At 43.6% G+C, this 18,583-nt stretch overlaps 1 protein-coding gene and 1 long non-coding RNA gene across 9 annotated transcripts in view; one reads left to right on the top strand and one right to left on the bottom strand.

The window, feature by feature from the left end:
* Nucleotides 1-18,583, bottom strand: part of STS (steroid sulfatase) — a 624,067-nt gene that overhangs the window by 432,785 nt on the left and 172,699 nt on the right. For 6 of the 8 annotated variants that reach the window (XM_082375718.1, XM_082375722.1, XM_082375719.1 and 3 more), the window contains one exon: nt 8,005-10,999. The exons of the other annotated variants lie outside the window; for them this stretch is intronic. In XM_082375718.1, the coding sequence (XP_082231844.1) occupies nt 10,626-10,999 (374 nt within the window). In that variant the 3' untranslated portion in view covers nt 8,005-10,625. Of the gene's footprint in view, nt 1-8,004; nt 11,000-18,583 lie in introns of those variants that run through there. 8 annotated transcript variants of the gene reach the window in all.
* The window catches only part of LOC309620023, a 285,479-nt gene that overhangs the window by 261,149 nt on the left and 5,747 nt on the right, over nt 1-18,583 (top strand). The gene's annotated exons all lie outside the window — the stretch shown is intronic.

Raw genomic sequence — 18,583 nt, 5'->3', positions numbered from 1 at the left:
CCCTGACCAGGGATCGAACCCAGGCCCCCTGCATTGGGAATGCGGAGTCTCAGCCACTGGACCACCAGGGAATATTGTGACTGCAACTGTGTTTGAAGATGAGCACGATGGTGATGGTGTTTGAAGTTTGGGGATGAGGTCACGGAGGGTTCAATACTGCAGTCTTTCTACTTTTGTGTTTGTTTGCCGTTTTCCACAATATAGTGCTTTAAACAAATTATGGTTAGCAATTGTCATGCAGTCTTTCTATCCTGTCTTTCCATTTGGAATAACACTGATGAGAATGAATTTTACAATGTAAATTTTCATCTGTGCCTCTCTCAGGAAACATACTACATTATTTCATTCCAAGCTTTCATTTCAAAGTGCTGAGGCTTCCGAGGGCAGAGTGGAAGCATCTTCCTGTCAGCACAACCACAATGCAACCCCATGCGAATTATACATAAATGATCTTTACTAATATCACATTTAATGTAAAAAATCAAAAGGCATAGTCTGCTCTATGTCCACGTCCGTGATGAAAATGTCTTGCTTTTCTAACACCTAAGTAATTGGCAACTACAATGGACCACGCAGTAATCAGAGAGCTGAGTTCCATGCTGGAAAGAACTCTGTACTTATCTGCCAAGAGAGAAGAAACTCTAGGGCAATGTGATTAACTCCCTACATTGGCAAATCCATATTTTATGGTTCAGGAATATTCATCGACCAACTAGGAAATGGTTTAGGGTACTATCGCAGTTTGCATTTGTCCTTACACACTACAATTAAAACAGTAGGAAAGATACATCAGAATGGATCTTAATATGGTACTGCCGAAAACACTTTCTAATTGGGTAATCCTCTCTTGCTAGGAGAATTAAATGTGTTCTATTAAATAATCGTGTTTAATCATAACGGTGCCTTACAATTCAGCCGCCTTTGTCACCATCCTCCCTTCTCAGGCACTGGCGTGACTTACATTACAGAGGTTGAATTCTTTTATGTTGAAATTCAATCCTCAAAATTAGTGATTCAGAGTCCCATTCATTCACTCAGTCAAATTCTTTTCTTTCCAGAGCGTGCAAATTTCTGTGGTTATGTTCCAAAGAGGAGAAATGAGAAGCCCGGCCAAGGTGGTTAGTCTAGATGAACTCCAGAAGGAGAGAGGACAGGGCTTGCTCCGTGCTACTGCTGAATGTTTCAAATCGGATGAGCGGTGCTCAGTACGTAGGCCATTCACTGAGAACACGTTAACATAGTCTCCGGGGCTGCTGCAGAATCAGTTTTGTCACGGCCATTAATTTCTAGAAAGGGCAGCATGCCATCTAACTGTTAGGGACCCTGCTCGTGGCCAGATCTCATCGAAAGATAATCCAAGAGCATTGTCGTTGCCTAGAATAAATCTCCACATCTTCGGAAGGGATTTCTTGTACTTCTAGAAAACTTCCTTGGAGCAGAGAAGCACAGAGGCCATCTTTTGCAGGGAAATATGTATTTTTAAAGCATGGTAAGTGATGAGTTGACACTGGACTCCTGCACGTTTTAGACATACAAGACAGTGAGAGGTGAAGGTCTGAAATTCTGGCTCTTCTGTCTGTGCCGGAGCTAAACCGTTGTTTGGACAGAAGCATTCATCAAGTGCTTTCTCATGCCTTATCTAGAATCACTGAAGATGGACTATTATGGGATAATTGCCACACTGCGACCCACGGCAACTTCAGTCCTCTGACCTATACTTTTTCATCTTTTAAGAGAAATGCACCATAAACAGAAGTGGGGATGATTAAGGCTTGCTTCTGTATTGAACACCAATCTTCCTCTCGCCTCCAACCCCTGCTCCCACTATAATGCCTAAGTCACCGTCTCATTTCTGCTTGGTTGTTCTCTTCTAATTGTCATCACTGTTGAATCTAAACAACTATACATGAGCAGAACCATTTATAGCCCTGGAAAGTCTTTAACACTGCCTTGCTGTGATGGAAATTACACAATATGGCTTTAAATATTTCCCTAACACAAGTCGCCCTTTAAAACATTGTCATGGGAAAACAAGAGCACCATATAATTTTTTTTTTTTGGCACCAGAATTCACTAAACATTATTGGGTTGAAAATAAAAAGGGCAAACAATTCAAAGGATGAAAGGTCAGAAGACGGTTTACTGGCATTTAAAATATATCACTGTTCCTACTATATATTCTTTTTACTTTCAATATAGTGTCAAAAATTTTAAACATACAATTAAACAAGATGAAACATTTTCAACATATTTAACATGGCATTAAATGCAGGCTTTGTTGTTATTGTTAAAGCAGAAACATTTAACTTGCACAGTCGTTGATAAATTTCCATTTCCTGTAAGATGTCACCCAGTGAAGTGATTATTTACCTCCCTGAAGCCCACTCAGGAAAGGTTAGGAGATGTGTACATTTCTGAAGCTTCAGTCAACCTAAATGTTAATTTTTGTGTTTTGTTTGTTTGTTTTTCATCCTGGCCCAAAGCCATCCTCAGTTTTCCTCTCCTCCAACTACCTAAAATATCTTTCTAAGCCTGCCTAAGCCTCAACCATTCCAGTGTTCAAAATGCCCCAGGATTCCTTAGCAGATGTTCGAATGTAAGGGAAAAAAATGAGTGATGAAGTATCTGGCAAACTTTAATCATTATTCCTTTGCAGAAACAGAGTGGTGACATGAGTTAGTCAAGAAGAAGGTACTTAAGGGTGCAGTGACAACATCTAAGCCCTTGGTCACTTAAGAACAAAGGATTATTCCTTGCTCACCCTATATGGTCATCGAGGGTCATCTGGGGCTCTGTTTGGTGTCATCCTCACCCTGAGACCAGTCTGGGGGACCAGCCTCTATGTGAGATGTGGAAAGAGTGCTGGGAAATTGTGATACTGGCAACTGATGCTGCAGCCCTGAAGTGACAGGTGACATTTCCTCCAAAACACAATCTTAAAATGTGCCTGGACCGTGGAACAAGCCACAGACCTTCAGCAAACACCACAGTGAGGGCTGTAAACAGTAAATGAACAAACACAGAACCACATGCCTGTTTCTTTAAATGCAGTAAACCAACTCCACTAATCTGAACTCCATTTTAATGGTCAGTAGCCTCAGATCGCTTCTTTCCTCTGGAAGTGTCTCAAGTCTGTAGGCCAGCTCAAAGATTCAATGTGTGGGTTGAATTCACGCAGCACCCCCCTGTGTTCCTTGGCAGGCCAATCAAAATAATGAGTTCTATCAATGACTTACATAGCCAGCTCTTTGTACAATGTCACCATCTAACCAAGCCTGCTACGTATGGTGGCCCAGGTTGCACACTGGACAAATTTAGGAAGCACTCTTCCTACGGTGGTGTGTTCATGTCACCCCTGGAGTTGTGCAGTAGACAGCACACACAGTCATACATGGAGACCATGAAAATCTATCCATTTACTTTTTTTAACCAAAACATCACGGCATAAATCTGAGCATAAAGCAGTCTATTTACATCCTGTTTTCTATATCTGTTTCCTCATCTGTAACGAGACAATCATAACATCTATCTGATAGAGATGGAGTGAAGATTAAGTCAATGAACGCACAGACGCACTTGGAATCAAGCCTGGGATGCATGAGTCTAACCAAACATCATCCCATAAGCCAGCCTATCACAGCAACGCATGGGCCCTGGGACCGTTTCCCACCTCACCTTCAGGATGATGAAACGTGTTGCAGAAACTCACTTTAGCTCTGCTTCTGATGCTACAGCTGGGAATACGTCTCCCTGATACAAGCTCTAATGGATGCGCTGTCTCATACCTCTCTCTCGTAGCAGTTACTGACCCGATACATTTGCCTCGCCTGGTAAAATGCCACGAGTGCCCTTTTCTGAATTATCTGAAACTCTTAACTTCTCCCAACCTTTTCATATGGCACTTGTCACCTTCGCTGAGAGGCACTAGACAGCGCTGCTTTCAAACCTTGCTGCAGAAATGCCCCTCAGATTTTAACATGAAACTGATGCTCTGCATTAACTGAATGTTTTCAATGTTGACTTTTAAAGAAAAGCACAGGAAATAAGCATCTCATGGATTAATTGGAAATACTAAACATTTAGTTACACGGCATTATTTCAATGGTTGCTGAAAGAAGTTGGCATAAAAACATTACATCATCTTTTGATCTTTTTCTAAGACTAAAATCTGATCAACAAAACTAAAATATCGCATTCACAGGAGTCTTTTACATATTCACAGGAAATATTTTTGAAAGTATTTCAAAAGTGATAAAGTTTGCAGGGAATTAAAAAAACATTCCTTGCAGGAGGATATTTGGTCCTGTCCAAAACTTTTGTAAGACATTTGGTGCATCAGACATTTGGTCCATGCCAAAAGGTCCTTGAAATTTGGTCCTATCTAAAATGTCCATGAGATATTTGGTCCATGCCACACAATTTTGAATAGGACCAAATATCAAGGACCTTTTGGTGTGGACCAAGATGTCTCCTTGGGCGTTTTGGACAGGACCAAATATCTGCTAGCCAGAATATTTTATAAAAAGGTAATCATGAGAAGATTTTACTATTAGAAATACCATCATTCCTAGGCATATATATTTTGAAATCTGCTATTTTCCTATAATCCATGATGCAAAATGTAGTATTCCACTTTGAGAAAGGATCTCAATATTTAAGTAATGAAAAAATTGCTGGTTGTATAAAGCAAGCAACTCTGTTTCTCACTCACTCACACTGTAGTTGCAGAATCACTTCTCCACAATTCTGGGCTGTGGGCAGGTGGTGGTAGTGTCCAGTATACTTCTATCTTTAAGTTTCTCTGTTTCCCACCTTCATATGGTTGACGGTCTTTAAAGAATTAAGGCATATACCACATTTCCTTGCCCATTCATCGGTTAGTGACATTTAGGATTCTGTCCACATACCGGCTATTATGAATAATGTTGCAATGATCATGGTTGTGCAGATATCTCTTTGAGATCCAGATTTCAATTTTTTGGATAAATACCCAGAAGTGAGGTGGCTGGATCCTATGGTAGTTCTATCTTTAATTTCTTGAGGAATCTCCATACTGTTTTTCACAGCTGCTACACCATTTTGCATTCCCGCCAACGATGTAGAGGGTTCCAATTTCTCCACATCCTCACCAAGACTTGCTGCCTTTTGTTTTGTTTTGTTTTTTAATAATAGACACCCTTGAACTTTAAAAATGAGGGCAATCTTTCAGTAAACAACATGGATGAATGTTAGGTACAAGACACTAAGTGAAATAAGCCAGTCACAGAAGGACAAATACTGCATGATTCCACTTATATGAGGAAACTCATAGAGGCAGAGAGCAGAACGGTGGTTGCCAGGGGTTGGGCGGGGGGGCGGGGTAAGGAAAATGGGGAGTTCCTATCAACAAGTATAAAGTTTCAGTTATGCAAGATGAATACATTCTAGAGATCCGTTGTACAATTCTGTGCCTGTAGTTAAAAATATTGTACACTGAAGAATCTGGTAAGAGGGCAGATCTCATGTTAAGGGTTCTTCCCAACATAAAATCAAAATTAAAAATTAGTGCATAGGCTTCTATTCAAAGCAACACCAGCAGATCGGAAAAAATCTTTTTGCAATCCAAAAAATGATCACAGAATGTCAAGCTTGCATAATGCGGCCAAGCTTAGTGTTATTAGTCAAGCTAAGTAACCCTAGCTGCTGTTGCACTAACAGCCTCCAAATCTCGGTGGCTTAGAAAAAAGATTAGATCCTGTTCAGGTCACAGCCACCTGTTGATGAGGGGAGGGGGGTTTCTCTGCAGCTGCCCCAGGTGGTGACTCAGGGATCCAGGCTATTTCATTACCATCATGGCATCACCATTCCTTAGGACCATCTCAGAGTCCTTACCTGGATATTCTGCATTCTGCAGCTACAAACAGAGGATGGTGCGGGGAACTTCCGGCCAGGCCTGAGTGTCTTTATGGTCCCAAAGATAAAAGAAGTGGGATATGTCTTCTTGCCCGATACCCATTGCAATGAAACCGTACGTAAGAGCTATGAGACAGTTTCTGCCTCACATGCAGTTACTGAGGGGCCCTGCCCTCTAGCGAATATGTCATATCTTTGTGTGTGACTTAGTTTTGCACCCTGTGTTAAATTTAGACAACATAAATTTTGACAGGCAATTCACAGTTCATATTTATAATAATATATTCATCGGAAATTGGGCCTTCAGAAAAACACCACCATCCCTCAGCACAGGTAATACAGTTTGAAACCTGAGATCCTCATATAACCAGGGAGGCCAATTTTATATCCCAGACCACCATATGAAAGTCATTATGTTTGCTCATTGGGTAAACCATACAATCTGCCTTTTTTAAAAAAATTGCAGTGTAGCTGATCTACAATATTGTGTATTTCAGGTGTACAACAAAGTAACTCATATATATATATATATATATTCAGATTATTTTCCATTATAGGTTATTACAATATATTGAATATCGTTTCCTGTGGTATATAGTAAATGCTTGTTTTTTATCTGTTTTGTATATAGTGGTGTGTATCTGTTAATCCCAAACTCCTAATTGAATCCTACCCCTCCCTTTCCCCTTTGGTAACCATAAATTTGTTTTCTATGTCTGTGAGTCTATTTCTGTTTTGAATATATTATACATTCATTTGACAATCAGCTTCTTTGAAGATGGGTAAGATAAACAGCAGTACCCTGAGAGGTCATTTAGAGGATCTGAACTTCATGAGGAGAACCGCCTTTAGGGCAAACATTTGAGGCTCTCCTAGATGTAAGGTCCACTGAGTTCTCAGAAAACTGAGAAACTGCTTCATGACAATATTTCCTTTGCATGAACACACGGGTCGTTTTCAAGTTGCTTGTGTTCTAATTAGGTAAGTGGACGTTTCCTTAATTGAAAAGGCTCCTCTAACATAATATTTGACACTCTTAAATACTGGTAAGTTACGATCACTTAGCTCGGAGCCCATCACACAAAGAGATGGTAGGAAGTGATGTCAGCTAGAGGCAAGTGTAGCAACACAGACCCGGTGCGTGGCATCGGAACACCAAGGATGGCCAGGGCACCCACGCTGTCCTGACTGAGGCCAGGACAGCCCAGATGGGTGGGAGGTGAGAGGAGACAGGCAGCTATAGTTTACGGGGCACTTGGTCATTGCCATCACACCTGACGTCCTCTGAGGGCCAAAGAGGAGGTGACGAAGCTTGGCGTGTATTGCACAGGAGCCCGTGCAAAGCAACATCCTTCATCCACGCACACCTCTCCCTACTATGACCCACGGGTCAGCCCGCCTCCCGACGGGCGTGGTTTAGCTTTTATGCAGGATGGCTGGGTCAGTGAGAGCTCATCTGAGCCCCGGCACCACTGCATTCCTTCCTTGTTCTCATGGCTTCAGCGGTTTAGTCTGACTCCACTTCTGCCTTCCCAGGGAACCCAGTGGAAAGGTAGAGAAGAGAGGGCAAGGTTTGTCGTATCAAAATTTAGACTCTTCTCTGCCCCAAACATCTGTTGAGCAAAGAAGCTGCTTCATCTGGGTCCAGGACCGGTTAAGACTTCCAAGGCCCAGGAAGGAAACATATGCATAAGATTCAAGATAACGACAGGTTACATAAAAACATAAACCATATTAAAACACACAAGAATTCCATTTTACGACTGCGTTGGTACCTGTGTGTCTATGATCTTCAACCCCAAATGTTCAGTTTTTTGTTTCTGATGTTAAAAGACATTAGACATTTTTTTGTGAGCCCCTGAAAAGAGGCCGTGTGCGTGATGGATAACTTGGCCCTTGCCCTGCCCTCTAATCATGAAAGTCAGGGGCTATTTATTTCTTACCCATCTCTATACTTCCTACCCCTCCCCGGAGCCTCAGACATTCCATAAATATTTGCTGAACTAAACCCATATTCCCCATCAATTACCATCATGCCCCAAACATAGGAAACACTCCGCACGCTTGCTGAATTGAGTCCTGTGGGAAAGCATGGCACGAGAGCACAGAATGTTGAATTGCCAAGGAAAATTTTATTTTAATTTTGCATTAACATCAGGACAAGGTTCTGAGAAACCCGCACAGAGGCAATCACTTCACAGGTCGCATTGTTCAGACAGATGCCAAATACTTTTCCAGTTTCTTTACCCTTCACTGGATGTCCTTCAGGGCTACCTGAAATCTGTTTCCTGTCTTTAATCCTTAATTACCTCGATGTGTAGGTTGTGATTTTGCTTTTCATGCAGTGATACTGACATCGTCAAATAATGCCCTGTCTATAGGTTAGTGTTTGCTTAGCCTTTAACATCTACGAAATGCTAGAAATACAAAGATTTTTTAAAAAGAATTTGTTTAAAGCTTCAAAACCCACTAAGGTTTGCACATACAACTCAAGAGGTCACACCGATGGGAATTCCAATTTCCTGCTGTACATTCCAAGCAAAACTTTCAGATGGTAAGCGGTCTGAAGTCTATGGTAATGATGATTATGACAAATAAACCTGATTTTCAAATACCGTGACACATAAGGGTGATCCAAGTTATTTTGAGGCAAATACTTTAAAGCTCACTGTAGCTCCAGAGGTATAGGTATTCTTCATTGGCTGTTACCATTGTACAGATTAAACAATTAATTCTATACAAAGCTATGTATTCACATCATCTATAAAACTCCTTCAAGTTATTTCACCCTCAAACACATGTTCTTACATCATAAAATGTTTTGTAAAAGTCCATCTGCATTGAGTATGTTCAACTCTGAGTAAACATGATCATCTCCAAACGTAAGTTCCTAACAGTGGCTTTATATAGTTTTTGTATGATAATAGCAATAATCCTAACACGTTACTAACATGCTGGTGCATTCTTTCATGAGACTATTTCCTAAAACAATGTGACAGATTTTTGGCAATTTCTGGAATGAGAAATCCGCATTAAAAGAAAGAATCCTGTTTGTTTTCCAACTTTAAACCATTCCCAGGCAGTGGGCGGGGGGTGGGGGGTGGGGGCGGGAATCATTTCTCTTTTTTAAGAAAAAGAAAGATTAAAATCTGAAACAGTAGACCTTAAAGAGGAGCTGGGGACATGCTGCTGGATCTTAGAAATTCTTCAGTGGAGACACACAGAGGAAATCAGAGTCCCCTGTCAGAAAGCCTGAGCCACCCTGTACACATTCTCTCCAAAGTGCCCGGAGGGGTCAGGGTACCGGTGGGGTGGGGTATTCCATTGACCTGCACTCTTGTGGGATCGAGAAAACCCTGAGCCAAGAGCAGATGTTCAGACGTGTTCCCGAAAGAGATGAATGGGAGGCAGATGGACCACAGCTGAGGACGGATCAGTAAAGGCATCCGCATGATATTGTTGGACCATGTTCAGCGCCTGAAGGTGACCTAAGTGCTCCCTGCACAGGTGAATCCTTTCCTCAGGAGGGGCTGGTGGCTCAGACGTTGGAACTCTCTCCAGCTGTGCCCCTAACCCCCAGTCTCCGACGTGACCTGGTTACGCCTCGTCCTGCGTTACTGAGGTTGCAGGAAATGGAATTCAAACAAAATTGTGCATCTCATGGTGGAGGCATAGATATTTCTTAGCCACAGGATCAGACCACCCAAAACACAAGTACGGACATGAACCACCTTCTCTCTTCATTAAATTCTGCAGGCACTCAAGATGTCACGGTCATGGGTTTGGGTCGTGGATGGACTGCTTGTGTCTCTCTCCCCCCATTGCGAAATATCGCAATTTTACATGCCAAAAATTCTGAATTCTGTTAGAAAGGATTCCAGGGACTGCAGCATCACTGAAGTGGCCTTTGAGTTCAGAACCTCCGTTCACCAAAGAAACAGCAGAACCCAAGTAGAATGCTGCAAATTATGGGATGCAAATCCGTACAGGAGAGATTTGTCTTGGCATTACTGTTGCTGAGGGATTTCACCGAAAGGCTGTAGCACAAACAGAGCTGTGAGCCTCTATTGCTTTTACTTAAATAGTGATAAGCTTCTAAATACTGTAAACTTCTTGAAGAAACTGTATATATATAAACATATATATCATGAATAGTATTTCATATTATTGCAAATAATACTGACAGTAATTGCCTTCCAATAACCAAATTGGAACTTACCATCATCCATGATGGGTCAAGATGGTCTTTTACTCATTATAACGTTGCACGTGTTAGGTTTAGTAAACACTCTTTAAATTTTATTCTCTTTTTCGTGATGCGCTGTAAGGGGAATCCCAGTTGCCACAGCGTCACATCAGCTTGTGGAGTAAGTGATGCCTTACGTCGTGGATCACACGCATTGGCTGAGAGATGAACAGGTTACCTGTGCAACTTCCTGCTCTCCGTCTGCACTGGTGTTGGCCAGACTCATTGAAATCCCGCCGACCGCATTCATATAACGTTGGCCTTGGAAGACACAACTAACGTATATGCCACTGTTTACCGCAAACCCTGATTTTTCCCCAGGGCGTAAATGTGGGGTTTTGATGGAGCCTCCAGGTGAGAAGACAGAGAGAAGGGATCTGAGTCCCGGGGTGGGAGCTGCCAGCGCTGGCTTCACCCAGTGCCGCCCCCCACGCTCGTCTGTGATGCAGCAGGTGGGGTGGCCCCGGGCGCCCCCAGACGCACGTGGCTAACGGCTCCCTCTCCCATCCTGCTTCTCCCGGTCGCACTGGCAAGACAGGCCTGACGATGAGCAACACATCTGAAGCCACGGCTTCCAGACAAGGTTGCCCAGCGACAGCTGATTGGGGACGTCCCTCAGGGTCTCCGTGTGCCGGGCTGCTGCTTCCTGCATGGTCCCCAGGATCTCCTGGAACCGGGGCTCTGACGTCGGAGTTAACGGGTTTCTCTCCCTGGGGTCTTGGGAGATGTCAAAGAGCAGAGGCGGGTCGTGGTAGGTGACGTATTGCCCGTGACAGAAACACACGTGGGTGGCAAAGCATCCGTTGGCGCCCTCGGGGAAGAACTTGGGTGTGAAGAAAAAGGCTTTCCAGATGGACGTGCCTGTGGTTGACAAGGACAGAAGTGGGTTTCGTGCGGACAGGGTCATCAGAGTCACCTCCAAAGAGAACATGCACAGAAAGCACCCTGCCGTGCGCTGCAAGAAGGCGGAGACCTACCACTCGATTATGCATGGAATGGATTTCTCATGCTTAAGGCTCAAAAGGGTAAGAGACATAGCTTAAAAAAAAAAAACCATGCAGTGCTGTTTAACTGCGACAGAACAAGAGACGAAGCTGATTATGCAATAGCTGTTAGGATGCAAATTTAACCATATTAAAACTTTGGCATTTCCTCCTTAATCCATCTCTCTCTCCCTCTTTCTCTCTCTCTCTCCCGCCCCGCCCCTCTTCCTCTCTCTCCCTCTTCCATCTTTTTCCCAACCCCTAATTTCTTGGGAGAAGCTGGTGAGAAAGGAAAACAGCTTACTAATTGATTGAGCAGAGAACTCTAAGAGGACCGTCACAGTTCAGTCTCATAAACTTTACAGCTTGCAGCTGCAGTGGGGTAGGCACTCAGCAAATACACACTGACTAACAGATTCTAAGCTCCGAGCTCTGACCCTTTTTGTTCTCCAACTTCAAGATGATAAGCTTCACAGCCTGTGTTTCTGTTTAAAACAAAGTAGAGGGAAGAGAGAGGCTCGACGCTAATATGTACGTGAGATGGTAAAACGTGACACACACACATACACATATACACACGTGTACACATACATACAGCCATCAGGAACCATCTGAAACACGCTAGGACCTCAGCTAACATTTGATTTCCTCCCTTTTAAGAAAGCCCAGACGCATCCCATCCAGCATTTAGTGAGGCTGGGCGTGAGGATGGGGAGAAATTGCAGCTGGGTTACAGAAATGATCTTTTGGGGATGAAGAAAATGTTCTGATATTAGATTTGACTATAGTTGTAGAACTCTAAACATTTACTAAAAATGGTTGAATTGGAATTCTATGCTCTATATGTGATACCTTAATAAAGGTGCTAAAAATTCCAAATTGACCCCAGAGTAGGATGGTTACATAGTTTTTAAAATGTAACTTCTGTGTTCCATTAAACACCCAATATTGACATTTTTAGAAAAAAATTAATTTACAAACAAATAATTGTGAAATGTTTGATTTCCTGTTTATCCTACAATGTTATGACTTTCTGAAAGCTGACTACTAATCACACATGCTCTGACAGAGGTCTAAAAACTGTTTCCTGGGTAGAAAAAGGTGGCAGATCAAAACAGAGTTAACACGTATGAACCAAGCAGAATTAGGTGCAGACCGAAAAAGTCCTTCTTTGCTTTATCCTTTCAGCTTTTTAATATAAAACCATAGAGACTGTCCCACTAGAAAGCATCACACACCTATTTAATTCACTTTGATCATTTGTTTGCCATGGAGATGGTGATTTTGTAGTTATAGGTATCGAGTGGCCCATGGATCCAAATGCAAAAGAAATTAATGGAATTAACAGAAAACAATTGCCATGGGTCCCACGTTCTCCCCAAACAGCCCCTGACCTCAGACAAGCATATTCAAAGGTGAGTAAGCCTCTCTGGTTTGGGGAAGACCCAGTCAGCACAGACAAGCAATGTGCACATGGCCTAGATGAATATACTAAAGAGATCCACAACGGGGAACCTGCCGTCCGCCGCGTAGTTGATGCTGGGAGAGATGGCACTTACTGGCTGTGTTGCTTTACACAACTTACAGGTCAAAACCTGCCTTCTAAAGATGAATTCAGGCTGCGAGGCTGCAGGAAGAATTCCAGGGCCTGCTTTCCCTCTCCAGCAGAAGATAAAGAGGAAGCGGGTTACCTTCAGATTCTTTCCGTTCCCCCCCTTCACTCCCCTTGACCCCTAGATCTCCTTCAGAAGCCTTATCGGCAGCGAGAAGCTGCAGCCACTTAGAATCTGTCCTTCATCAGGGTCAGCAGGGCCGAGGCTGTTACAGACAGAGGCGTGGAGAAGCAAGCCTCTTCTGCTCTGGCCCAAAAGCTGCAAATCTGCTGGCTGTTTTGAACTTGACATTCGAGTCCAGTCTTGGTGTGCTTAAAACCCCAAGAGAGTACAGGCTCCCGGAACAAATTCATTTAAGGGCCTGCCCTACCCGCTTGCTTTTGAAAGTCGTGCAAGCAGATTCCGTCACTAGCCACCTGTGCTCTGTCCTGCCCAGGTGTGAACAGACAGGCGGGCAGGTTTAAGGACCAGTCAGTAAATAAACCTCAAGCATCCTCACAGGGAGCAGCCGTGGTATGGCAATGTAGCTCGGACAAGTGCAGAATGAAGAATTAATTTTTCTGAAGATTTGTTGGGTAAGCTATAGGGGTCTTTGACTTTTTATAGCGCAATTTGGACTTTTTAAACTTTTTATAAAAAGATACATTGAGTATTCTCTGTATTATTTCTTTAGACCACTTCGGAGTTGCTCAAATGAGAGAAACTGGGCTGCATTTTATTGCATGTAGGTGTATAAGATACGAAGCCTTACTTCAGGGTCTGTTCCGTTGCTCACCAAGAACCCAGGAATCGACATTGTCAAAGGTGTCATTTCAAGAGAAAAAAAGTAAATCAGTAGATCATGTGATAAAACAGGCGGCACCTGGTGTCACCTTATATTTCTAATAGGTATATTTATTCCTGTTTACCAAAATTATTTTAATAATGTATTTCATCCTGGATTTCTCCATATACTACTAAAAAAATGTTGAGTTAAAAAAGTGTTTTTCTCTAGTGTTAAAATTCCAGTCCATTCTGAACAAAGGTTGCTTCTGTCTCATCTCTGTCACAGATAAATATTTTGACCACCACGGGATCTTAATCTTTCTTACAATTGAGGCCCACTGACCAGAGGAAGCAATTATTACATTTTCTAGGGAGAATGCAGGAAAATTAAATGGAACATTTTTTCAAAAAAATAGTCTAAGTAGTGATGGGAACAATAATTCGACTTAGGTTTAAAATACGCTCCAAAAATTTAAGAGAAATAATTGTGACTATTAGAGGACAAAGATGTCAGTGACATACAGTTAGAGGGCTGCTTTGTCAAGGTCATAGAAAATGCTGTGGAGATCACTACCTACCTATGAAACCCATTTTTATGCAAAACCACCACTGGAAAAAAACTGAGTGGATTCATGAGAAAAGAAAGTTTACAGTCCTTTGACAAAAAGGCAAATAGAGTTTAAGTGAGAAAAACTTGACTCCTAAGCTAGACCCTGAACTCAGCACCTTCCAAGTGTAATCCTAAAACAGCTATTTCATCCAAATTAAAATAAGCAGTGGGTTCCTGGGATTTCTTGGGGATGTGAGGGGCGTGAGAGCCCCGGACAGGAATAGCTGTTGTGATTTTGATCACTTCCAGGGACTCAGCCACCAGAAAAGGTTCAGCGGTCCGTGGACAGAGAAACCCCAAGCCTGAGCACACAGGGTCCCCAGGAACAGAAACAGAGAGAATGGCAAAGCCCGTTTTTTCTGTCCATGCGGCTCTGGAACCACCTTCTACAGATATGAGATGCTTAGCTCTGCCTAACAGATACGAGTCCGCTTTGCAAAGTGCTTTTCCCTTCATGCGAGGATTCTTGTCTGTCTGGAGCCATGACCAGCATCAAAGGGAGACATCCTTTGTCTCTGAGCTCAGAAGTGTTTCCTGTCTTGGTGGCTAGTTGACTTCGATCTGCTTGAACTCTCCTCCCCTTTCTGACGGCTCTGACAGTGTGGGTTCCAATCCCAGCTCTGCGATTTCCTAGCTGTGGGATGCGGGGCGTGGCTGTTAAGCTCTCAGGGCTGCAGCTCCTTTTCTGATAAGTGAGGATAATAATAGTACCGGCCTTGGGGCTTTGCTTTGGGGGTTAACAATCCATCCCCTCGTGTAAAGCTCTCAGAACAATGCCAGGTGCATAGTAATAACCACCTTTGCGTTAGCTTTGAATATAAAGCTGCCGTCAATCTAAGACAAAAACACTAGTTTCTTTATGCTCTTAAACCCGTTGCCACTGTAATACAAGTCTTAAGACACCTTTCCCCCCCCTCCTAAGGATTCTTAAAGAATATGGACAACAAAATTTAAATGGCTTCAACACACTGGCTCCTAATTTATCACTCAGATTCAGACATCCTTTGATGAGTGCTGTTGGAACAGCTAGTCTTGGCAAGATTTATTTTGGATGCTTGCAGGATTCCGCGTACATACAGAAGCCACCCAGAGTCGTTTGGGGTTTCCGGTCTTAGCAGTGTTTCCCACCACATAGCGCCATCTTGGAGTCCTTCAAGAAGTATTTCAAAGACTATTGTGTTTTCCCACTGTGAGCGGCCCATACCACCCGCCTGGGACCCTCAGCTTGCCCCCTTAGTAATGCTGATCTCATCTCCTGGACGGACGTCTGAAAATCCACCCCAAGGTCCCCACGGCTCATGGCGACCTCCTTGCTTCCACGATACCCCCCAACCATGTCCCCCTGTCCTGAGCCAGCCACCCGACATCAATGCCGCATTCTTGTCTTAGACCCAAAGATCCTAGGATGTGGGCTCACGTGGAGGAGGCAGCTAGGGGACCAGTGTGTTCACACACGCTCCCAGAGAAGTGCAGACCCAAGGGCTCTTGTTCTTGACCCCTGAGACTCGTGTCTACCCATTCTCTGTACCCCAGACCCTCAATGACCCAGCACTGGGCTCATGGATGATAGACCCAGTCCTGCCGGCTTCCTGCGCTGGTTGCACTGAGACTCAAGATACAAAAACACTGAGAAGGAAGAGGAAGCAGTGAAGGGCTGCGACCCAGAGCACCTGCTTTTAAATTCAGATTTAGAGGAACCCTAGCTCCACGAGTGATGCCTGAGTGCCCGAAAGCAAAACACTCCCTTTGACTAGGCGTTTGTTTTTGCATTTTGGGGGACGGAAATATGAATCCTGTACTAAGTGGGTACACAAGGCGTGCTGAAGTCTCCCACTTCCCCTCACTGTCTCTGTGTGTTGAAATCCTATCCACTGTTCAAGGTCCGACAACTCCTCCTCCGTGAGCCTGTCCAGGTCTCCAGCTGGAAGTTACCCCTGTTTCCTGGCGCCTCTCAGCACTTTCTACTGCGCATTCAGCCCTGAAGGGCTACCACCGTCTGTGGACTCCATTTCTTTCTAGGTTACTCGCTCTCTGAACACAAGAACTGTATCTCCCACGTGTGTTAAATGCCCAGTACCTAGAGCCTTACATAGAAGAGTGAATGTATCTGTGAATTGCCAGCGTCCAGGGCCTTACGTAGAACAGATGCTCAATAAAAATGTGCTGGGTAAATTAATGATGAATGAGCTGACAGGATGAGCAGGAAGACACCGAAAAAGAGGGAAGAAGCCAGCTGCCACCACGAAAGCTGGCATGGGGGCAGACAGGAAGCCCAGTACGTTCTGTGTGTCTCTCCTCCAGAGCCACTGGGGGCGTCCTGCCTAAAATCACTCAGTGCCAACACAGCCTCCAGCCAGCCAGAGATCCAGGCTGCTTGGTGACATTTGGTCACGGCAGATAAATGAGCCAGGAAGTCAGAGATTTCTTGGGCTGTCTCCACGTCACCTTTGCCTTCAAGAAAGTGTGTGCACAGAGGCATGTGCAGGGTGGACGTGGTGGCAGTGGGAGGGTGTAGATCAGGGTCAGAGTTCGTCCAGGGAAGACCAGAGCTGAGGTCCCCAAGGATGGGTGGACTTAGGGAATGAGAGAACACGAATGAATTCCAGAAACAGTCCATGGGCCTGTGGAGATGGCCAGAGAGACAACAGGGAGGAATAAGAATCATCTTTGTGAGTGTGAATAGAAGAGCTTACTGTCTTGGGGGAAGAAGTTCCGATTCACCACAGGGCAGACTCTCAAAGTAGCCAGTGTTGGTTTAGCATCCAACTTTGACGTCAACTCTTGTTACTGCACGCCTGTTCTGTGACCTCTGACACCTCTTCGTCCTCATATCTGTAAATAACTTTGGTAGAGACTGACAACTATCCTCAGGCTTCCACAGTTGTGGGGTGTTACCAGGGCACACAGACACCCATAATGAAGGCTGCACTGTCCAGTCTCCCCTGATACCAGGTGTGCACAGGTGACCAACTTCTCGCCTGGGGAACATCTTCCTTGGGAGATATCGGACGTGCACCCTTTTCCTCTCATCCTTTCCATCCATTGCTCCCTCCTGCTGCCCGTAGGTGAACACCGTCACCCGTCTCCACGCAGAAGAAGCTGCTACATCCTCCAGGTGGTGGGACGGAGCTTGGAGTCTGCATCCCTGAAACTCTGTGGACCGCCTACCGCTAGACGTCACTCACTAGATGAAGACAGAAACCTCCCTCTGATATAAGCTACTGTGACTTTTTGTTTCTGTTACGGCCAAATCTAATACGAATATAATCAAAATCACTTTTAATCAGGAGGATTAAAAGAGGCATCATATGCAAAGAGCGTAGCAGAGCATCTACTAGACAGGAGATATAGAATAAACGTAAGGGTGCAGTGTATTGTTATCAAGCGTGTCTTCAAAAGACATGCAGTGGTCACATAAAAAAGATGACGTGTTTCAAGAAAAAGAGATTAACAGAGGGAAAAGCCTAAAACCACCTACAAAACATTTGTGGATAGAAGATCCAAAGGTGAGGAAGACACAAATATTTAATATAAATATGAATACCTAATATAAATACTTAATACAAATATTCACTACAACATGCCTTGGTTAGAACTAAAATGTACCCATAGAAAACGCCCAGGTCTGCTAGCAGATGGAAGCAAATCAGGACAGAGTTAGAAACAAACAGGAATACTGTGAGAACTGACAGATGCCCCACGCTGACATCGAAGAAGAGAGATGTGCAAAACATTGTAGAAAATCAGGAGGAGCGAGTACGTCAGGGGGAAAAGGGCAGAAGAAGTGGCCTATGGTAGTTGCGAATAAGCTGGGTGCTGAGCTAACACTGGAGGACTCGTTCAGAAACACTGTGCTTTTGGCATTCGAGAAAGAAACTCCCATTTTGATGTATTTTGTCTCTGTAAGGAAGCAAGGTTGCATTGTGACAAATGAACAGAAGTCATGGCTGGCACGTTTTTCATCCAAGAACTAATGTAATCTTAGGTCAGACATGCAAAAACTTTAGCCGAAAAGTATTAGATGTCTGTAGAGAACAGACTTGTGGTTGCCAAGGGGGAGGGATTTGGGGGAGGGATGGATTGGGAGTTTGGGATTAGCAGATACAAACTATTATATACAGAATGGATAAACAACAAGGTCCTACTGTAGAGCACAGGGAACTATATTCAATATCCTGTGATAAACCATAATGGAAAAGAATATGAAAAAGAATGTATATACGAATAACTGAGTCACTTTGCGGTACAGCCGAAATTAACACAACATTGTAAATCAACTATACTCCAATAAAAAAAAAAAGTAGATGTATGTTTCAAAAATGGTCTAATATTATTTGTAAGGTAATAGGAAGTGCCACATAAAAATACATGTTTGATAGACCAAGTGGGAGAAAACAAAAGAAATCCATCTATGACGGTTTTTTTCCATGAAAGGAAATGAATGGTTGGGACGATAAGCCCGTTACTGAAGAGT

Source organism: Balaenoptera borealis (assembly GCF_965194805.1).
Source record: "Balaenoptera borealis genome assembly, chromosome: X".
Classification (NCBI taxonomy): Eukaryota; Metazoa; Chordata; class Mammalia; order Artiodactyla; family Balaenopteridae; genus Balaenoptera; species Balaenoptera borealis.
Note: the sequence above shows the minus strand (reverse complement) of the source record. Positions and strands in the feature narration are given on the sequence as shown.